Raw genomic sequence first — 24,409 nt, 5'->3', positions numbered from 1 at the left:
TCTAAAGCTTAGAGGATGTTGCACACATGCTTTTAAAAAATGATTTCATGAGAATGTTTTTATTTCTCTGGCCACAGAACAGTTTTCGTTTTTGTTTCAGTCATTTTGACATGGGTTTTTGCCCAGAGAAGATGGGTGTTTCTACATCATATTCACATATGGCTTCTTCTTTCCATGATAAAGCTTCAACGTGCAGATAAAAATGATATGGCATAACAGACTTGTAGATCTGAAGTAAAAAGGTAAAGTACCACTATTGTATGACTTACTGTCATGCCGTTAAAAAAAATCTGTGTTGAAAGTGAGAAATACATGTGTTCTTGTCTCATATTCACATAACTAAGTGGGTTTTTTTTGGGTAGACTGGGGGAGGGGGGGGTGCATCATAGAGGTTGCACAGTGCCATTCTAAAGGCTGAACATTACCCTAAGCATTGTTCTAGTGTGCTGTATACCTGTAACTAACTCAGTCTTACCTATCTGCCTCCTCTCTGTTGCCTTGTTTTTCGGACAGCTCCTGGTCAAGGGAGGACGAGGTGCTTCCTTCTCGGCTGACTTCGCTGTTCCGTCCTGGGCTGTTGTCAGCAGATGCTCGCCGCCCGCCACCTGGAGGACGAGTGATGGTGGCATCTGTGTGCTGCTTCAGAGTCTGCAGCTTGGCCAAGGGTATGATGTCACATCCCTGAGGCCGATGCCACACTGTGCGTTGGGTGGAGGCGTTATAGTAGTAGAAGCGTGAAGTATTGGGGTCAAACAGCTCCCACCACTGGTTCTCACCGGTACGCTTGATGCAAACACCCTGTGGTGGGTCCCACACGCACTCACCCGTTAGCAGATTGGCATACATATGCTCCCGTGTCCGTGGCTCAATGATTTCCACCCACTCCAACCTGTAGGGGCAGATTGCAAAATGATAGAATTACAGTGGCTACATACTCCATCTGCCAGCCTAACTAGCTGGTCAACAGAGCCCATCCACACCTCCCTCCTAAAACCCTCAATGTCTAAGGTGCAGATAAACTTGAGAGGCAAATAGCCAAATTAGTTAACCTGCAGAAATGTCTTAAAGACATAAAAACTAGTTTATGCATTTATTACCTCTAGGCTGGTCTACTGCAATTCATTATTATCAGGATGTTTCCCCGAACTCCTTGAAAAGCTGATCCAAAATGATGCAGCAGAACGCTGACAGGGACTAGAAAGCGAGAACATATTTCCTTTTATTGGCTCCCTGGTTAAATCCAAAATTGAATTTAAAAACAAAGTACTGCACCACCCCATTAGAGCACGTCACTCTCAGACTGGGAGCTTACTTGTGTTTCCAAGGGTATTTAAAGTGGAATGGGGGTTAAGAGGCTTCAGCCTTGTGCAACCAGTTTGGATTTGGGCAGCAGACATACTTTCTACTTTTAGGATTAGAATTCAAACTTTCCATTTTGATAAAGCATATAGTTAGGGCAGGGTCAGGTGACCTGGAATCCTCAATTAGCTATGCTGCAGTAGATCTAGGCTTCTGGAGGAATCCCATTTTAATGAAATGCATTTAATCATTAGTTCATATTAATATCTGGCTCCTGTCCACAGCATGTCTTTTGTCCTATCTTCCTCCCTTTACTGCCAAACAGTGGTGGCAGATTGCCACCTCTCCCTGAGCCTGGTTCTGCTGGAGGGTTCTTCCTGTTAAAAGAGATTTTTTCCCACTCCCCTCTGTCGCCAAAGCACTTCTTACAGGGGCTCATCTAATTGGTTTTCTCTTTTTTCTCTGTATCATTGTAGGCTCTTTATTTTACAACATAAAACACGTTGAGACAACTGTTATAGTAATTTGGTGCTAAATAAATAAAACTGAACTGAATCTGTTTGCTAAAACTGCTGGACAGGACAGGTTTAAAAAAACTAAATAAAAAATGTTGTCATCCACCCTCTTTTTTGAAAAAATCTTGACCCTTCTCTTCTTTAAAGAATTTAAAGACCAATTTGAAAATTACAGTTTACTGCTAAGATTTGAAACTTACCAGTTTACATCTTATAACTGTTCCAAAGAGACAGCCCTTCTTAGCGTCTGCAGTGACATTTTGCATACTGATGCAGGCGAAGTTTTGTTCTGCCTTGACCTCTGCCTTACTGATACCGTTGAACATTTTGATCAATAGGCTGAGATACTAATGTCTAGTATTGGATGATATCTGTCTCAATGTTTCTTGTCTGTGGCTGTTTTTAAGTTCTGGTTCTCTTCGACTTCTCCTACTATAAAGTTCTGTTTTGGGCCTTTATTGTTTCTGTTATGATTTCTTCCTCTTCAGCACATTTTAAGCACTTTTAAGGAAATCTCAGTGACAATTCTCGCTGCTATGAAGGCGACATTCAGTTGCATATCTCTTTAAAGCCCAAAGATGTTTCCAAGCTGGATATTTTGAAGTACTCACATACCACAACATCACTAATTCAATTGCACTAGCTCACAATTCAGAGTACACACTAATTCTGGCTCTGGTTTTGACTTTTAGACCTGTGGATAAAGAAGCCGTCCATCCAACCAGTGTAATGGTTGGATGGACACCAGAGAACTTTCGATCTACAGCAACTTCCACGCTGTCTTCACAGCTAACAAAGTGTTGTGATGGCACAAGGGAGAGGTGTGTTTCATTCGAATCCAGGTGCCCACTAAAACCCAGCGGCAGCTATTTTCCTGCCTCCACAAGTAACTGCAGAAGACAACAAGGCAAACATGGCCACCAAAGCAAAGTAAAATTGCACTCTGTACAAAAGCAAAAGTCATCCAGTGCATGCAAAACAAGTCTGTCTCTAAGTAGACAGGGACTGCTTTACCATCTACCATGTTTTCTTTTATTTGTTTTTTTTTTTAAATAAATAGTCCTTTTGTGCACTTTGGGAGGCCAGCATAACAAATTACATGTTCAGAACATCTTCTGACTATGGTCGTGTCCAAATTCATGGGCTGCATCCTCCTGAGGACGCATTTGTACACCGATTACGTCACAGCGACGCGCCGAAGGCTGTACAAATTCGTAGACTCCTCCGAATGCAGCCGACAAATGCGTCCTCCTTTTCCCCGAATTTGAAGGATGGGTCGGGTGTGTCCTTCGTGGCCCACCATATCCCAGAATTCATAGCGTGGCCCAGCCAAACTCCAGTTTCCAATAATGGCGGCCGCTACTAAGTTTTAAAATTACTCTTATTAATCTTTCTGGGTCACAAAATAAACTTTTAACATATTTTCAGGCGAGAATGTGGGTGTGTAAACTTCAAATATCTGCTCGGTTTATCAAAATATCGCATATTTCCAAAAGTGTTTCGACGTTTTCAGAGACGTCTGTTACCCACCAGCTCGATAGCTAGCCGGGAGCTCGAGGGTCACTAAAGCCGCCGAGAACGGCACAACTCCCGGCACATCATTTTCAGATCACCGCGGACTTTCGCTGCTCGGGTTAAACGTAATATATAAGTCACTTAGAAAAACTAAAAATGTTATTGTTGGGCTTTTTTCAGTGTTTTATTTGTTCGTGAGTAAATCGGTTTGGCTGAGATTAAAGTTATTAGATTAGATAAAATAAAACTTTATTAATCCCCCGGGTGGGTTCCTCCTTGGTTTTCACACAGCTGACTAAACGTCAAACAGAAAACTGATTAAACAGAAGTGTGAGATGGTCGAGAATTTACGCCAGTGTCCTGTTATATTTTAGATAGCAAGGAGCAGACAGCCGAGTTTATTAAACTCCACCGACACAGCGGTGACGCAAATCAGAAGGCTAGACCGTCCAATTTCACAGCCGTTTACTTCCGGCCTACCCGACCTTCTGAGGACCCGGCCCACGTAGACCGCGAAGGCCGGGTCCTCAGGAGGATGCAGCCCATGAATTTGGACACGACCTATGCCTGCATTTTATATTATATATGTATATTAAAAAAACCTGCAACAATTTTGTCTTCAAAGCTGATGTATTAGAAGCAGGAAAATTAGGCAAGTGCAAACTGGTGTGAGAATTGTGCAGTGCATATGCGTCTGCAAAGCTGCAGACCAGTCAAGGTGCCCACTGCCCAGTATGGTGCTCAGTATGGACATTTTCACTACTCAAACTTACATTTGTAATGTATTGTCATGTCATGTGCTCCAAGTTCAAGATCCTTAGTTCCAGTTTATCTTTCGTTTGTTTCTTGTTGTACGTATGTACTTAGTTTTAGTTCGTTTTTTCCAGCAGTAAAGCTGACACTTTAAGTTAAATGATCAAAGAACTGACCTCACAGCCCACTGTTCATTCAGTGGGCTAGTCTCAGTTATTGTGCAAATGTACTGCTTATAAGGTTGGGAAAACCAGCAGTCAGCTGACACTGAAGAAGTCACTTTGATGAGTGACGAAAAGTTTCTCCCACTAAAAAAAGCTATGTCCAGATGAACAGAATCAACTTTTTGGGACACTTTAAGCTAAGTTTACCATCTTTGAGTCTAGCGTTTGGGTCCAACCCCTGCCTGCCACACAGCTCACCTTGACACATTTCTCTGCAGACGATCAGTTAGCTGTTTGACGACTACTCTTTCTAGAATTTTCAGAGGGCCCGGTGGCGCCAGTGTTCGGCAGCCTCGCCTCTGTCAGTGCGCCCCAGGGCAGCTGTGGCTACAATGTAGCTTGCCATCACCAGTGTGTGAATGGGTGGATGACTGAATGTGTAAAGTGCTTTGGGGTTCTTAGGGACTAGTAAAGCGCTATACAAATACAGGCCATTTACCATCTTCTAAATTAGTGGATGCCATTTCCTCTGCAGCTTGCGAATTATTAATTCTACTTTAAGGTGCACATTTGAGAGTTATACCAAGGAGTCAAGTACTTCTGATTTAAGACTTTCTTTTTCAGAGGAACTACAGTGTCCAGGGTCAGATACCGTGAAGATGTAAAATTATCAACACGATAATCGACCTTGGATGGAGCAGAGTTCAGGTAACTGCTCCACACTGTTTGTACATGGCATTGAAGATGACAAAAGACGATTAATTATATCTTTAAATTAGTTCTAACACTTAGAAAGACATCTACTGTGGTGAAATCTATTCCCAACTGCTGTGTAATCCATTATTGTAAATTGTAAATTTAACCATAGACCCAGATGGAGTTTTAATTTGAAAGTCTAACTCTTAGCCTTGTCCATCCTAATTGGAAAACTCAAAAACCCACTGACTTTTTTTCTGATTTAGTACTCACTTCAGATCAAATAACTATTGTGTGTGATTTTAATATACATATAGATGCTGAAAGTGACAGAATCAACCGAGCATTTAATCTATTATTAGACTCAATTGGCTTCTCTAAAGTTATAAAAGAGCCCACCCACCACTTTAATTACACTTTGGATCTCGTTCAACGTTGTTGTTGAACTTTACATTTACAATAATGGATTCTAGAGCACCACCACATTAACCAATTATGGCCAATTAATCCCACTATCTCCGCTCTGGATCTTTATTTAACTGGCCTGTTCCGCTTCATCTGACAAGGATTCACTCTGACAACTGGTGTACCATTTCTTTCTCTCTTTTCTTTCTCATACACAAGGGGCACACATAGTACCTCGCATAACTATAGCTGCACAAGTCTCGGCAAGGCTTTCTTTAAGAGTTCAATTCAGTTTTATTTATATAGTACGAAATCACAACAGCAGTCATTGCAAAGCACTTTATATTTATATGAGGTAAAAACCCTGTACTAATGGAGACAAAATTCCCAAAATCAAGCTGGGAGCTGGTTCCACAGAAGAGGGGCGTGAAGTCTTATTAGAATTTTTGAGACAGTCCGACAATAATAAAATACATCCAAAATACATTCATAAAAAAGTTTTTTTAACATCAGGGGTGACACAATGTTTCTAATTTTAGAGATATTGCACAACTGTAAGAAAGTAGTAGTTTGTTTAATAAGCACAATAAAGTAAAAAAAAAACAAAAAACAACAGCCCAAGGTAATGCTACACAGATTAAGTATCTGGTTAGACATCATGTTTCAAAGATTTTTAGGGCCAAGTACAATAACCTAATCTGAGTGATGTGATTGCTGAAATGGTGTTACAGTTTTGTTTTTGTGGATGTGTGAATTTCAGAATTTGAGTAGGACCTGTTAGCTTCAGGTCCCACTTACAGAGAGGCACTGGTTTGACTGAGTTAGTAGTGTGACCATACAGCTTCAGCCTTATGTGAGTATCAAACCTCCAAATGAAAACTCAGACTGTGGCTGGTGCAGGAAAGTAAGTTCAATCTCTATAGAAGTTTCCCGGAGAAATGATAACGTCCAACCCAAGCTCTTTATTAAACCCATGATGCATTGTGCATTACAGGTTAAATAAACAGTAAATTATGGACTAATTAAATGTAAAAGGCTTTCATTCTAGCTAGATATAATGCACATGGAAAGCATTAAAAATATAGTTAATTAGTTTGAATAACTTTGATTTTCTGAGATCTCTATTGCAACAACTCAACCTTTAAAACACAGAATAGAGGCTATAACCCTGGCATTGCTAAAAGCTCCTCCTCCCTCCCCTTAAAAAGGTCAACTTGCATAGATTGCATTTCTTCTCCCCAACCATTTGTCTTTATAAAATCACTGCTCTCCGTTGCTGGGAGACCACTGAGCACACTGGCAACACTTCCGAGGATTAAATAGGAAGAGGGTATTGGACAAGGACAGATGAGGAGTCGAGGTGGTGTGGGATAAAGCGATAAAGAAGTAGACATAAAGGCTATGATATTTCATTTCCTGCTCCTTACATAAGCAGAACCAAAATGTTCACACCTACTGGAGCTTTAACAACAAGCCCATCCTTAACAGCCCATGAGGGATTTGTAGGATTTATATCAAGTTATCAAAATAAATATAAAAAAAAAAAAAAAAAACAGGTTTTCTTTTGGTAAAAAACATATTTATTAGGTCATAGGTGAATTATGACCAATTGCAATGGCCCATGTCCCACTGAGACTGCTGACAGTCTTAAGACGAAGTATTGGAGCCTGTTCCTGCTAAGACACAATGTGACAGATACTTCTTTGAGGATTTTTTTAAAGGTGTCGTGGCATTAATGTTGCTGATGATGTCAGAAGTTGTGAAGAAAAGTTACATTTATGGAGAAACACATATCAAAGACTGCTCTCAGCTAGATCAACATCTTTTTGAACTGCTGCATTTTTTGACTAAGATGTCGCCGAGTATGGCAGCCTCGTCGCAGGCTCCCTCAAAACTACAATATTTTATGCCCTCCATATTGCACAATATTCACCTGCTGACTTTCTGTATATATATATATATATATATATATTAGAGCTGGGCGATAGAACGATAACGATATGTATCGCGATATAACTTTTACTCGATAGAGAAATTAAGCTATCGCGATAGACCTCGCCGCTCTTGTCCTCTTTAAAAAAAAAAAAAAAAAAAAAAAAGGTCAGCCAATCCAAATTAAGTAGCGCAGAGCCGAACCAATCACAGCCGCAGCGTCACGTCGCGTGACTTGTTACGTACAGCACAAGTGCCAAGCCACACGTGTGTTTGTTTGGGAAGCAGCCAGCGGGTAATGGAGCCAGCGCGTAATGGAGGAAATGAGTGTGCCGACTAGAAAAATCAACCGAGCGTGACCGAAGAGAAAACAGATGATGGTTTCAATGCCGGAGAGATTGTCGAACGGAAGAGCCATAGAAGTTCCGTAGTGTGAAGGTATTTCGGCTATTTCAAGTCTGACAAAAAACAGAGTAGCGTGCACTGTAAATTGTGCCGAAAGCAAGTCTGGAAATACAATAAACTGGTGCATGCGTCACACTGTGCGCCACGTTATTGTTTCGGTGAAATGAATTTCTACAATACTGTTACTGTTAATTCTACTCTCTGCAGTGTTTAAATGCTTACATATACACACAGTTACTGTCCGTCCACACATATGACTCGGTTCTGCTTCTGTGCCCCAGCTTTGTTTACTTTTTCCCACCGAGGCTTCTAGACTTCTGATTGGCCAACATTTCTGCACGGTTAGGAATCTAGCGCCACCTGCTGCTTTGGCATGTTCATAGCAGCGTTTTCCTTCATTTCTGCCTTTATGTGTGGACGGGATTATTTTTTAAAACGAAAACAGAAAATCTCCGTTTTCAAAAATACCCGTGTACGTAGCCTCAGTCTCTGACTGGAAGCGCTAATTCGTCATTCGGCTTTTGTCAGACTAAAGTAACTGTTAAAACTGTTTGAAAAGCTAAGCTATACAACAAGGAGAGATTGAGAATTTCCTTTTAGTTCTCAGTTTATTTGATATTGACAAAAGTTAGTCAGTTTTGTCTGTTCTTCTGTAAAACAAACTAAGATTTATTTTTAGAATTAATATTTTGTTTCTAAGTGGAATTGACAATTTAGTCTGTTTCGTTTGTTCTATTTTGAAACTTAAACGCTTTAGCGGCTGCCTTTTGTGTAGTTTGCAATATTTGCCTTTATTTATCTGAAAAAGTCTCATGTTCCTTAAGTACATCTACCCTGTTGAACTTATTATGGGAAATAAATATTTAAATAAAAACAAGCTGCTGATTATTTCACATTTTACTTGTGAGCAACGGCACATTTAAATCTTACAAATATAGTTATTTGGCTTATATCGTGATTAGGGGTGGGTTTTTATAATCGATTCATCGATTAAAATCGATTCTGGCTTGGATAACGTGAAATCGATTCATTAAAATCCTGAATCGATTTTTTTAATATAAATTTATTTTGCCCGAAATGCCAGAATCTCTGGTGACATCTCACAAAATTTCAAGAACCACCAAACAGTTAAGACAGTAAATGAGAGCAGGAACACGGATTCTGCACATAGACTTAAACACACAGCGCGACCCGCGGATCAGAATCAGTGAGATGTCGCCTTTCTCACCCGACGGCAAGGACACGGTCGGGGCTGAAAGCCGACAGCTTGCTGATTCTGATGTGTCGGCGGGTCCAAGCTTTGTGTTCACGCCCTTTATGCGCCGATTCTAAAGCTGTTAGTTTGATCTCTCTCCAAACAATATTGACCAAACCAGCAGCAAAAGAAGATTCACATAAACATCGTCATGTATTCACTCTGACTTTTACTGTTTTGCTTCCACCGCGATGCACAGCTCTCTCTCTCTCTCTCTCTCTCTCTCTGTACTTCAAGAACAGTTTCCCTTTCTTCATTATTCGCTTGCTTGTTACGCACAAGTCTACTGTTGTTTACAGCGCTGTCAGCCGCTGTTTTTTTCCCTTTTACATTCTTCCGAAAAGAAAACCTCATTTCTGCTGTTCAATACTGAACAAATTTAAACTTTTTAAAATTATTCAAAATGCAAAATGCTTAACCATGTCTCTAATAAAACCGCTGTAACTTCAGAGGTAATGTTCATATGTTGATTAATGGTTTTCTTTCGTTTTTGATGTACTGCAGAATATTTTTATAAAATCCCAGGCCAAGAAAATCACCTTCATGTTTTTCTGTGTTTTATCTTCAGCTACTTTGACACAAAGGTATCTGCTGTGACGCTCACACCTTTGATAAAGTCTTGCGTGTGTCAGCTTCCTTTTTATTGATACAAAAATATGTAAATGTACTGATCTGAATTATAATATTTCTGACTGTCAAAATATCCCAGATTTAAATCGAATCGAATCGAATTAAATCGAATCGTGGATCGAATCGATTCGGGACCTTGTGAATCGGAATTGAATCGATTCTAGAAATCAGTGACGATACCCAGCCCTAATCGTGATAGATATCGTTATCGCCTGAAATGAAAAAAACATATCGTGATATGAAAAAATCTCATATCGCCCAGCTCTAATATGTGTGTGTATATATATATATATATATATATATATATATATATATATATATATATATATATATATATATGTGTGTATATATATACATATATATGTATATATACACACATACATATACATATATATGTATATATATACACATACATATACATATATATGTATATATATACACATACATATACATATATATGTATATATATACACATACATATATATATATATATATATATATATATATATATATATATATATATATATATACACACACATACATATATATATATATATATATATATATATATATATATATATATATATATATATATATATATATATATATATATATATATATTAGGGGTGCAACGACACTCGTATCGATATTGAACCGTTCGATACAGTGCTTTCGGTTCGGTACGCATATGTATCGAACAATACAAAATTTGTAATTTATTTTATCAACTTTCCTTCTGACGATGCTGTCTGTGTTGAGCGCTCAGTGTATCTGCGTTCGACTACTCCGCCTAGGCTGCACTGTCGAGTGCAGATCCACTGAGCGCTCAACACAGACAGCATAGTCAGAAGGAAGAGCGCAGGGCAAGCTGGCGAGACAGAAGTTAAGCTCTCCTTGCAACATGGCAAATTGAACCTCCCCCACCCTCATTCAGATCTGGCGTTTGGAATTATTTTGGTTTTCATGTGACTATGACCCTGAAGGTAAGCGCGTCATGGACTAAAGTAAAACAGTATGTTGGATGTGCCACGCAATGCTCAATTACATGGGTGGGAACTAGTGTGTTAGCGCAGTTAGCTCGTTAACGTGTTGGCCGTCTAGCCCCATGCAGGGGTAGCTCGTTAACGGAGATTTGCCGTGTTGTGGCGTTAACGTCATTTCAACGAGATTAACGCTGACAGCACTAGTGGGAACACAACGAATATGACTGCACATTTACACCGACATCATCCTAGTGCAAAGACAAGTGGAAGCAGACAAAAACAACAAGCATGCATGCTACAAACTTTACCCGAGTCATTTAGACAGCCGTTAGCACATGATTCTCCTTATGGGGACCTGATATGTTTAATATTGTGGCGAGCTCAGACAAGGAGGAGACGGAGGTGTCGTTTGGTCTTGCTTCCCGTGAGCTAGCCAGGGAGCACAGCCGTTTATTGACATCTGCAGAAGAACACTGCCGCTAGCTAACTGCTCAGCGCGGCAACCGCACAGCAACAACAACAACACACAGGGCGCCCTCTGACCCTGGAAGAACACACCGTCGCAGCGAGAGGGCGTCACTCGTCACTATGGCAACATAAACAAAACATAACTGTACAAACAGAACCCCGAACAGCCCTGACCCGCTACAATATGCTGCTGAGAATATAGCCCAGAAGAAGCGTATAGTATAGCTTTTATTTTGGAAAGAGCCATTTCTCTGTAATAAACTCTCTTTTCCAAAGATGAGTGATTCCTCAATCAGATTTATTTTTTTAATTACTTTTGTTTCAGCAACATTAAATTTAAAAACTGTACTTTTGAGTTAAAATATATATTTATAATTTTAATAAATGACAAATTAAAAAGGCATGAACATTTTTTTGTATCGAAAAAATATCGAACCGTGACACCAAAGTATCGAATCGAACCGAACCGTGAATTTTGTGTATCGTTGCACCCCTAATAAATAAATATATATATATATATATATATATATATATATATATATTGCACACACACACACACATACACACACCATTACATGGGGGCAGGGATAGCTCAGTAGGTAGAGTGGTGGCCCCATGATCGGAAGGTCGGGGGATCGACTCCACTGAATGGCTACCCTGAGGTACCCCTGAGCAAGGTACCGTCCCTACACACTGCTCCCCGGGCGCTGCACTGGTGGCTGCCCACTGCTTCACTGGGTGAATGGGTTAAATTCAGAGGAACTATTTCCCTATGGGGACTAACACGCACACTTTACTTTACACTTTTACATAGGTTTACAGTGTTTCAAACATTAAACATTTGGTTTGCTTACCAAACCAAAACAAAAGGAAAAAAAAAAAAGGTGCTTCAAAAGAAGAAGGCAAAAAGACCGCAGGATGAGTATACTGCCACGAGGATGAACTTAAGAGGTGCAGTCTGTAATTTTGCTGAGCAAAAGACCCAAATGATGACATTCAAATAGGCAAGCAGTAGGGATGGATGATAGTCTCAAAATTATCTAAAATTATAAATTATAGTGGCCTCCTCGTGGTTAACCAGGAGGTCAAGGGTGGAGAGTAAGCAGGTCAGGGGCCCAACTGGAGACCAGCAATAATTCAGAAGGGGTTGGCCAGAAGACCAGGAGGGAAAACTGAGCTATTCTGTGGGTCAGCTGGTAGGCCGGTACTGCTCTCTGGCCATAATACATATGGTCGCCTGCTCACCCACTGAGCTAAAACGGTGCCACCTCCCATTGTACTTTTAAATATGCTTGGAACCACAAGTACGCTTGCAGTTTGAGAGTAAAGTGCTCGATTAGCAGTGATGTGGTATTATGCAGACTTTACGATAAGCTGGGGCCTTTAGATGTTGTTCTGGGTTCTTTTGTGACCTCCTAGATGGGTTTTCAGCGTGCTCTGGGAGACATTTTGGTAGGCCAGTCACTCCTGGGATGGTTCATCACTGTTCCAAGATTTTCCATTTGTGGATAATGGCTCTCACTCTGGTTCACTGGAGTACTAAACCCTAAAGAAATGTTGTTGTAACCGTTCCTAGACTGATAAACGTCAATGCCTTTGTTTATCAGCTGTTTCTTTAGGTCAGGGCATGATGTGTTGCTATGTGACATCTTTTAGCCTACCTCACTTTATCAGACTGGTTCTATTTAAGCGATCTCTTGATTCAACAGGCCTGGCAGTAATCAGGCCCGGGTGTGGTAGTGCAATTAAACTCAGCTTTCAAAAACAAGAGGAAATAAAGAAGATTAAAGCTGCAAGCTGCAAGGATCTTGCACTTGTGGCTAACCCCTGCCGAACACCTTAAATGCCCACTAGGTGGCAATGGAGAGTCTATTGAATAATCGATAGATTACTCACAATTACTAAAATTATCGATAGCTGCAGCCCTACATGAAATAGCTTATTAGTTTTTTCCATTACATTTGTGACCTAGAAAAAAAGCAAAATGACTTAACTGGGTTAGGATTAAGTTCAGTGATATCGAGAATATATGGGGAGTGATGTGCTTGCAGTCATTCCCCAAATCTATGTGAATGTTATCATGACCACTGGTTAATGATCTTAAGAATTTTCATACTAACGATCATGAAAATAAACTCAAAGTCAGTTGTGTTTGTTTCGGGAAACTGCGGAGACTGAAGATGTCACTTGAATGAGTGACAAAACATTTCTCCCATTAAAATAAAGATAAGAGAAAATTGAGGCAGCAACTAATTGGGCAAAACCCAGACTTCTGAGGCAGATCACTTTCCAATAGCTAAAAGAATGATTCAGCACTCTACGCATACTAACACAGCTTGATCTTAAAAAAGAAAAACAGATCCCCAACAGTGTCACCCACAAAGCACCCCCACACCATCACACCTCCTCCTTCACGGTGGGAACCATGCATGCAGAGACCATCCGTTCACCTTTTCTGCGTCACACAAAGACAGGGCGAGTGGAACCAAAGATCTCAAATTTGGACTCATCAGACCAAAGCAGGGATTTCCACTGGTATAGTGCCCATTCCTTGTGTTTCTTGGCCCAATCAAATCTCTCCTGCTTGTACTTTTGGACACATTGAAAGTTTTAGCAATTTTTTGGACTGAGTGACATTCAGTTCTTAAATTAATGATGAACTGTTGTTTCTCTTTACTTAGCTGATTGGTTTGTGCAATAATATGAATTCTAAAAGTTGTCAAATAGGGCTATCAGCTGTGTACAAACCTGACTTCTGCACAACACAACTGATGGTCCCAACACCATTAAGAAGGCAAGAAATTCCAGAAATGAACCCTGACAAGGCACAGCTGTGAAGTGAAAACCATTTCAGGTGACTACATCATGAAGCTTATTGAGAGAAGGCCAAGGGTTTGCAGCGCAGTCAACAATGGGTGGCTTCTTGAGAAATCTAAAATATAAGACATATTTAGAGTTACTAAATACTTTTTTTCTTTTCTAGGTAATTCCATATATCTTGCTTCATATATTTGATGTCTTCAGTATGTATGTATCTACAATGTAGATAGTGGTAAAAACATTAAATGAGAAGGTGTGTCCAGACTCTTGACTGTTTGGTGTTCATTAAAATGCTTTCAGAATACGGCAAATGTACAATGATTCAGCTCATAAATCATGACACACTGCTCTCCCTAACATAAGCTCACTTAACTCATTCACTGCCATTGACGTCTATAGCCGTCAATGGCAGTGAATGAGTCAATGGGTTTAACTCATTCACTGCCAATGGCTGGCAGTGAATGAGTTAATAGGTTGAAAGTATCAGTATCGGTAATACTTCCCTTAATCTACTTGGTATCAGATCGATACCAAACTCTGTGATATCCTACAGCACTAGCACAAACAACATGTCAGGCCAAAACTGTACATCTTAAAGAATATATACCAGGAAAGCTGATCTGGCAACCGTATCGGGCTTTAAGGATGTCCTGTGGCAGGTTACAATGTTCCAACTGCAACTACAAATGCTTTCAGATGGGGAGCTGGTGGCACACAAAGGTATTTCTTGGCCAGGCATCTCACTGCTGAATAGGCAACTTCATGTTCCTTCCACCATTTAAGAGGGTCAGCATCACTCTCTACACAAACTGCCAATAAGTAGCTAGAAATGTAATTATTGATTTGCTCCCACTGTATGAAAGCAGTGACTGCAGTGATATGACAGAGATACATTTAAAAATGTATCTCTGTCATGTGTCAGCTGAGTCCTCAGTCACAATCCTCAGTCTAATACAAGCACAGACACACACCTGACACTTCTGTCGGTTTGCCCCAGGGCAGCTGTGGCTACAACTGTGGTTTGCCTCCACCAGTGTGTGAATGTGAGAGTGTCTAGAAAATATATAAATGCAATCCATTATAAGACCGATAGTTTATGTACGTTTCAGTTGCATAACTGGTAGATCTATAAGTTGGCTATCACTTATGAAAATACTTGTCTGATGGTCAATAGACATATTTAGCTCTGTAGCTGATTCTATAAACTTTGTATTTAACATTATGCCTACCATATTTTTTCTTACTTCAAATCAACTGATTCAGTATCGCACTCACCAAAGGCAAGATGAAGTCTGTGACCAAAACACTGCAAGCTCAGCCACTTGGTCAGCTGAACCACCTTGACTCTATGTCAGTCATTAAAGCTTCAGGTTGAACTTCCAGCTTATGAGGCCAACCTGCAGAGCTTCACTTATATGCGCTCCCATGTGGTGTTGGAGGAAGTAGCTGGTCTGGAAACAGGCACTTTTCAGTTTACAATTAAATGTTTCAGTGACACTCGTGTATGACTCACAGATCCTGTGAGCCATTTTTGCCACATATGTACATGGCTGGCACATATGTGCCTGGCACATATCGGCACTGATATGTGGTCCAGTGTTTTTAGTGATATGACAGGCCACTGCTTTAGTAATGTCACTCCACGTCTCACTTTTTCACTCACAGCACAGGTATATTTGTTTTTAGTGTGGTTTATATCAGGCAGGAGACTGAAAATACTGCACGGTCTGGGCTACAGCACGCAGTTTCACACATTCTTCATACTGCACTTTATGGTGCTGTTGTAAATGGTGGAAAAGATTATAAGTGGTTGAAACTTTTGTTGTCCCAACAAAAGTTTCAACCACTAATCTCCCAGGTTGAATCAAAACCATCTCCAAGTAACTGAGCCATTGTTTTTCTTTCTACCACCCAGCTCCTATTCGATAGCTACCATCCAGTTCAGATCCGTCTCCATTCTGTCACTGGCTGCAGGTGAAGCGATTGGGGAGGGGGGGGTTTATTCGGTGAGGAAGAGAGGTGGGGCAGAGTGACATTGTGTAGAGACAAATGTGGACAAGGCTCTATACTTATAATTGTAACACAGCATCGACTACATCCATATAAATGATATGGTCTCATCTTATATCTAGCATGAAAGTATATCAATATTTCTTAAAAAACACTATATCTCACCCATTCCTAATATAAACATACATAAGCAATGTTTGCTTTAGCAAGAAAGATATAAAGTGTTTCATTAGGAAGCAGTTCAGTTATGTATCATCATCCTGATAATAATTGTGTTTTTTAACTGCAACGTCTGGTTGTGATTGCTGCATACAAATTACATGCAACAATAATATACATTATGTATTAGAAAAGATGTAAACTTACCACACACACATTTGGGTGAGGAAAAGTTAAATTGCTTAGGTTTCAAATATTGTGATCCAGGGATCTGATGAAATTCCCATGGTTGATCAGACTCTAAAGACATATTTATGTCAGATTAAGACAAATTAAAAATACTTTCTAATTTCTAATTTGGAAACATCAATGTTACTGCTGTTGGAGACACATTACACACAAAATGCCGGCTTAATGGATGGTCTAAAAAGCTTCCTTGAAACAGTGGTCTTGAGGCACTTCCTTACAAGGAGACACAAGAAACACAGGATAAACTAAATGTGGGATGAACTAAATCTAAGAAATTCTTGTTTTATTCTTGTTCTCTTATTTTTTTGCACAGCACTTTCATCGGCTGTTATGTTGTTTTAAAGTGCGTTAGAAATAAAGTGGAAGTGGAAAGTTTATAAAGGCTCGTGTGATGCATGGTTGGGCATGTGAAATTAGCTTAACAGCTAAACCATAAAAATCACACGTTGTGAATACATACTCCTAAAATTTAGGGCAACATTCGAGACCTGTAGCGAGTAGTTGAAAGTAGAAACATAGTAAACTCCCATGAGAAATTACCGAATAGGCAGGACTGAAACAGGATCTGGAACTTTTTGCCACCAGGTCCAATATTTAGGTTAGTAAAGACCCTCCATAAAAGTAGGACTGGACAGATGGTTTGAAAGAGTATAAGAGGCCATTTATGTCCACTGTGAATGACCATCATTAAACAGGTGTTGGCTTACGACACCAATTGTTAACCAAGTACAATGCAGACTTGAGGTCCCTTCCAACACCAGTTTGGGTGTTTGTTGGTTTGGTGTTTTGTTTTTTGTTTGTCTTTTTTAAAACGCAGTTTAAGTTTATTCTATAGAAAACATCCGGTTACCAAGTTATCAGTTAATCAGCTCTAGTGTCAGGAGCCTGGAGGAGATCATTTTGCTCAGCTTTCCTATAACTGGTACATGAACTCATTCGTATATAGCACTTTTCTACTCTACAAGCACTGAGAGCGCTTTATACAACATTCCTCATTAACCTATTCGCACCCTTTCATACAACACTTCTTGTGTTTAAGTGCTTTTTATCAGACATTCACACTCTGCTGGACACATTGGAGAGTAACTTGGGGTTAGTATCTTGGCCAAGGATATTTGGCATACAGACTGGAGCAGCCAGGGATCGAATCACCAATCTTCAGATTAGAAGGTGACCAGTTCTACCTTCTTGCTACTACAGCAAGTGTAAAAGCATTCACAACTGATTAAACCTAAAAATATCAATTATTGATAGTCAATTTGCTGCTTAACCTCCTAAACCTCTTTCACAGCATGCATTTTTAATTTCTCTTTGATATTTGGGCTGATTGGGACCTGATGAATGTAAAAACAAAGAATTACCAGATTTTTTTTTTTTTACCTGATTTTTCTTTCTAAGAGAAATGAGAGCCACATATGAGGATATTCGTTTAACATTTTGATCGAACAGTAGCAGTATAATGTCCTCATAAGTGGATATCAGGCCCTTGTACAGTAAAATGGACTATTTTGGTCTACATAACTCAAAATGTGATGTCCACATATGTGGACGCCAGGTCCTAGGAGGTTAAAGGACCGTGCTGAATCAATCCTGTGCACTGAGCCAAAGGCCTACCACACCTGGTGCATGGTCTTTCAATTAGTGAAACATAAAGACCTGCTTGACCTCTAATTTTCTGCTTCTAAATTCAGATAAAACTGAAGTTAATTTACTCGGCCCTAAAAGTCTTAGGCTATGTTCACACTGCAGGTCTTAATGCTCAATTCCGATTTTTTGATTAAATCCGATTTTTTTGTCTGCTTGTTCACACTACAAATAAAATGTGACAGCAAACGCGCTCTAGTGTGAACGCTCAAAGCGGCCCGCATGCGCAAAAGAAGACGTCACACACAACGTGCTCTGTTTAGACCCAGAGCAAACAATATTGTTTGACTGATGGCCCTTAATATAAAGACTTCGGACTTTATGTCTCCCAATTTTGCTTTAAGTTATAAAGTTATTTTGTTATTTAGATATGGCCTAATAATGATCCTTATTGCCGTTTTAGAGAGCAGCGCTGCTTCAAAGGATAGTTGCAGATTTCTGTCAGAATCTGCAGATTATACAGTACAAATAAAATGTTCACGTTTCTCTAGAGCTGGGCGATAGAACGATAACGATATGTATCGCGATATAACTTTTACTCGATAGAGAAATTAAGCTATCGCGATAGACCTCGCCGCTCTTGTCCTCTTAAAAAAAAAAAAAAAAAAAAAAAAAAAGGTCAGCCAATCCAAATTAAGTAGCGCAGAGCCGAACCAATCACAGCCGCAGCGTCACGTCGCGTGACTTGTTACGTACAGCACAAGTGCCAAGCCGCACATGTGTATTTGTTTGGGAAGCAGCCAGCGGGTAATGGAGCCAGCGCGTAATGGAGGAAATGAGTGTGCCGACTAGAAAAATCAACCGAGCGTGACCGAAGAGAAAACAGATGATGGTTCCAATGCCGGAGAGATTGTCGAACGGAAGAGCCATAGAAGTTCTGTAGTGTGAAGGTATTTCGGCTATTTCAAGTCTGACAAAAAACAGAGTAGCGTGCACTGTAAATTGTGCCGAAAGCAAGTGTGGAAATACAATAAACTGGTGCATGCGTGACACTGTGCGCCACGTTATTGTTTCGGTGAAATGAATTTCTACAATACTGTTACTGTTAATTCTACTCTCTGCAGTGTTTAAATGCTTACATATACACACAGTTACTGTCCCTCCACACATACGACTCGGTTCTGCTTCTATGCCCCAGCTTTGTTTACTTTTTCCCACCGAGGCTTCTAGACTTCTGATTGGCCAACATTTCTGCACGGTTAGGAATCTAGCGCCACCTGCTGCTTTGGCATGTTCATAGCAGCGTTTTCCTTCATTTCTGCCTTTATGTGTGGACGGGATTATTTTTAAAACGAAAACGGAAAATCTCCGTTTTCAAAAATACCCGTGTACGCGTGGACGTAGCCTCAGTCTCTGACTGGAAGCGCTAATTCATCATTCGGCTTTTGTCAGACTAAAGTAACTGTTAAAACTGTTTGAAAAGCTAAGCTATACAACAAGGAGAGATTGAGAATTTCCTTTTAGTTCTCAGTTTATTTGATATTGACAAAAGTTAGTCAGTTTTGTCTGTTCTTCTGTAAAACAAACTAAGATTTATTTTTAGAATTAATATTTTGTTTCTAAGTGGAATTGACAAATTAGTCTGTTTCGTTTGTTCTATTTTGAAACTTAAACGCTTTAGCGGCTGCCTTTTGTGTAGTTTGCAATATTTGCCTTTATCTATCTGAAAAAGTCTCATGTTCCTTAAGTACATCTACCTTGTTGAACTTATTATGGGAAATAAATATTTAAATAAAAACAAGCTGCTGATTATTTCACATTTTACTTGTGAGCAACGGCACATTTAAATCTTACAAATATAGTTATTTGGCTTATATCGTGATAGATATCGTTATCGCCTGAAATGAAAAAAACATCGTGATATGAAAAAATCTCATATCGCCCAGCTCTACGTTTCTCCAATGTTGTCTTCCCAACAGTTTCACTAACATCTACACTGGATGGCCAGGAAGCGTTCACGATGTCTTCTCCGGTGCTGTTAATTGGCATCTGTCTTGTGTCAATGACGTAAAAGACGGATTTAATGCGACATGAGCGACCGTGGCTCAGGGGGTTGGGAATCGCATCTGTAACCGGAAGGTCGCCGGTTCGATCCCCGGGCTCTCTGTCCTGGTCGTTGTGTCCTTGGGCAAGACACTTTACCCTACTTGCCTACTGGTGATGGCCAGAGGGGCCGATGGCACGATATGGCAGCCTTGCTTCTGTCAGTCTGCCCCAGGGCAGCTGTGGCTACAACCGTAGCTGCCTCCACCAGTGTGTGAATGTGAGAGTGAATGAATAGTGGTATTGTAAAGCGCTTTGGGTGCCTTGAAAAGCGCTATATAAATCCAATCCATTATTATTATTATGACCGTTCAAACAGCAGTCGCTTTCTAAAATATCAGATATATATCGGATTCAGGACCACATACGAAAGTGACCCAGGTCGGATTTGAAAATATCGGATTTGTGCCGTTCACACTGTCATACCAAGATCGGATATGGGTCGCATAGGGTCAAAAAAGTCGGATTTGATGCGCTTTCGCCTGCAGTGTGAACGTAGCCTTAAAAATATGGAGTCTAATCTTACTCTGGGTGGCATTACCATAGCCTCCAGTAACAGTGAGGAATGTTGGAGTCATTTTTGAGTAACGTAAGTCTAATGTGCCTTGTAAACAAATATATAATACTGTTTTTTTTTTCCAATTAGAAGCATCCTGTCTGAGAGCAAGCTGAAAAACTAGTTTGTGCAATTATTCCTTCTTGGCTAGAACACCAATTCATTATTGTCAAAACTCCCTAAAAACTTCAGTTAAACCAAAATGTTGCAGCAAGAGTACTGACAGCATATTTCACCCACACTAGCTCCCTGTTAAATCCAGAATCCAATTTAAAATCCTTCTCACCACATACAAGGTCTTGAATAATCAAGCCTCATCTTATTTTAAAGACTTTACAGTATCGTATCACCCCAATAGAGCACTTCACTTTCAGACTGCTGGTGTATTTGTTGTTCCTGGAGTATTTAGAAGTGGAATGGGAGGGCCTTCTCTTCCTAAATCTGTTCTGTTAGAGGTTTCTTCCTGTTAAAAGGGAGATTTTCCCATTGTCACCAAGTATTTGCTCATAGGGGGTCATCTGATTTTTAGGGTTTTTTTCCTATTTTGTCTCTATAATTGTACAGCCTTTACCTGACAGTTTAAAGCAGCTTGAGGGAGCTGCTGTTGTGATTTGGTGGTATATAAATAAAATGGAATTGAACTCAATAATGAAGCCGGGTTCAAGGAACATTGCATTGCCACATAATGCCCTATAACACCGGACCTTAAAGAAACACTCTAAGATAGAGAAACGACAACAAGACCTTCTCCATGATACAGTCACTCTCCTTCAGATGCCCACCCCGGTTCACAGGATGGTGGAAGAGGATTCCATGGCTGAAACAGAGGGCGTACCTGAGGCAGATGACAACCACTCTGACACCTGTTCTTACTGCAAACAAAAAAGACATGCTGGGCCTGTGACTGCCCCATGAAGAGGGGCTAGAAGTGTTAATGGACCAACTGACCAAGCGAGGTGTTCCAGAGGAGGAAGCCACAGCTGCATATAACACACACACGCTCCTGCAATGAAGAAGTACTTGCTACTACCCATATGGAAAAGATATATATATAAATCTTATAAAGTTTGTATCTGTCTTGTCTGAAACTTGTATGAAAAGCATATAAGAGATAAAACAGATATAAGATCCCTTGAAAAATTATATAATGAAGCTTGTATGTTTTGGATACTTACTAAAACAATATATGAAAGTAATGAGAAAGTGGCCACTTTCATGAGTAAATCACATATAAGTTTTTACTATTTCTTTTCCATATGGGTAACCTTGATACACCTACCTACACCAATACAGACAGCAATTAAGCCTTTAGAGCAGAAGAATGATTCTTTGACTTGTACTTATGTAAAATACTCACATAAAGCTTATAAAGCTTTCCCCAATTATACTTTGAATATTAGTGGCAAAGACATTGATTGTCTGACAGATTTTGGTACCACGTACTGTTATCAGAGTAGTTGGATTTCCTGCTTCGAGTGACAGTTTTCTGTTTGATCCTGTAGTACTATTGTTAAAGAAAATTTCACTGCCCCCTTGCGTTGTGGTGGTGCTAATGACACATTCATTTTTATGCTCCCCTCCTGTCCCTGACAATCTGTTGGTTGGCGATTTGATGTTTCTGATGGTGCGTGTGTGTGTGCATGCGTGCGTGCGTATGCAGACACACACAGACATATATATCTGTAATCACGCTCCTTCTGCAGCTGTTCTGGATTTTACTACAAGTGATTTGATTTATATTGTGATTTTGTTTCCATATCCAAAGATCCAAAGCAACTACCAGTGACAACAATACCCCATCAGCCTTGTATGGCTGAAGGGTAAAAATGATTGTGAATAGATTGTATACAGGGCAGTAAAAAAGCATTTGCCTCTTTTCTGACTATTAATTTGTCTTAAAATCATTTTTGATATTAGATAAAGATAACCACAGTAAATACAAAATGCAGTTTTTATATGATTGTTGAATTATTTTATTTTTAAAGGAAAGAGGATTGCCAAATCTGCCAGGCTTTATGTGAAAAATGATTTGCTCTCCTTGTCAAATCATGAACTGGGACTAACCACATGTTTCGGGAAGCTGAGTTAAATTTCACCAGCCGCACTCAGGCCTGATTACTGCCAGACCTGCGGCATCAAGAAATCTCCTAAATAAAACCTGCCAACATGAAAAAGATGTCAAAAAGCAATCGGTCGTGCCACAAACAACAGAAAACGGAAAACTAAAGCCCTTCACATCTGATTGTCTGGAAAAGGGTTTGGACACTCAAGTGAACCACAGAGAGAGCCACTATTCAAAAATGGGGTAAACTTAAAAATTACTTTAGCATGAGTAGCCACCCAACTGAAATTATTTCAAGACCAGATCAACAAATAGATGATCCCCAAGAATTCTGGGAAAATTCTGTGGGCTGACTGATGAGACAAAATCTGAACTTTCTGGGAGGTTTAAGTCCCATTTTACTTGTTGTAAGTTAGTTTGATGTTCATAAAAAGAACATCAGGCTGCTTTGCTGCTTCAGGACCTGGATGACTTGTCCCAAGCAATGGAACCGTGAGTCCTGCTCTCTACCAGAAAACCCTAAAGGAGCATTTCACCTGGCCATCACGTCCCTGAAGCTGAAGCTCTCTCGGGACATGCAGGAAAACAATGATCTGAAACACACCAGCAAGTCCACCTCTGAATAACATTTATAAATAAATAAATAAGGTTTAATTCCTTTGATATCCTTTCAAACAAACCTTAATACTCTCCAGTGTGGCTGAAAATAAATAATTAGGCAAAGAGGGCTCGTTGTCAGGGCTCACTGCCAGTTTTCAAAAACTTGCAGATCTTGCTGCCACGGCTGACAAATATGCAAAAACTATGCAAAAACTAAGAGATCAGGAAGAGGGAAAATACTTTTTCATAGTAAATATACATACATAACAGGACAGATAACTCTTTGTAGTTGTTGCACAGTCATATCTAGAACAACAGCACAACGAAATTGGAAACTGTCCCACATCTGCACTACAGAGTCCTGTAGGATGCTGCGTTCCCTCCTGAGACAGCGAGTGCTGTACAGGTCCTTCACGGAGGGAAGAGGATGTCCAATGATTTTTGGGCCATATTAATGACCCTCTGAAGTGTCTTTTTGTGTGCCATGGTGCAGCTGGAGAACCGCACAGAGATGCAGTCAGCACACTTTCAGTGGAGCAGCAGTAGAACACAATCAGCAGCTCCTTCTGCAGGTCCATTTTTCTGAGGATTCTCAGAAAATGGAGACGCTGTTGGGCCTTCTTTAAAACCACCGAGGTGTTTGAGCTTGTCTATGTGCACACCCAGGAACTTGAAACTGGACACCCTTTCCACGCACTCCCTGTTGATGCTGACAGGCTGCAGCTCAGACTTCCTCCTTCTGAAGTTGACTGCCAGTTCTTTTGTCGTGGTGTTCTTGAGGTCCAGGTTGGTGTCCGCACATCAATCCGACAGCCTCTGAAGCTCAGCTCTATATCCTGTCTCGTCTCCCCCAGAGATGAGCCCCACCACGGTGGTATCCTCTGTGAACTTAATGACTGCGTTGTCTGTGTGGGTACTGACACAGTCATGTGTGTATAGTAGGGCACTGATAGTAGAACAGCCTTGTGAAGAGCCGGTGTTAAGGCTGAGGAAAGATGAGGCCCCACTCTAACTCTCTGTACACCAGAGGTGTTAAATGAATAAATTACCTCCTCGACATGTCTTGAAGTTCTCCAGAGGCCTGGTAATGAACTAATGACTTGTTGACCCAGGGTGATATCTAAAACTTGCAGGACAATGGCCCTTGAGGCCTGGAGTTAAACACCCCTGCTGTACACGGTCTGAGAGAAAGTCTCTGATCCAGCGGCAGGTGATAGAAAATAGCAATACGGCGGTTAGCACTGTT

The 24,409-nt window shown here is 40.3% G+C and overlaps 1 protein-coding gene across 1 annotated transcript in view; it reads right to left on the bottom strand.

Annotated features, from left to right (window-relative positions):
- Positions 1–24,409, bottom strand: part of arhgap39 (Rho GTPase activating protein 39) — a 62,803-nt gene that overhangs the window by 30,959 nt on the left and 7,435 nt on the right. The window contains exon 2 of the mRNA XM_085437269.1: positions 476–889. Coding sequence (XP_085293395.1) covers positions 476–889 — 414 coding nt within the window. The remainder of the gene's footprint in view (positions 1–475; positions 890–24,409) is intronic.

Source organism: Copadichromis virginalis, linkage group LG17 (assembly GCF_057382275.1).
Source record: "Copadichromis virginalis isolate Kocher_CV1m ecotype Utaka linkage group LG17, C_Virginalis_male_GT1.1, whole genome shotgun sequence".
NCBI classification, from domain to species: domain Eukaryota; kingdom Metazoa; phylum Chordata; class Actinopteri; order Cichliformes; family Cichlidae; genus Copadichromis; species Copadichromis virginalis.
This window is presented reverse-complemented; position numbering and strand designations above follow the sequence as displayed.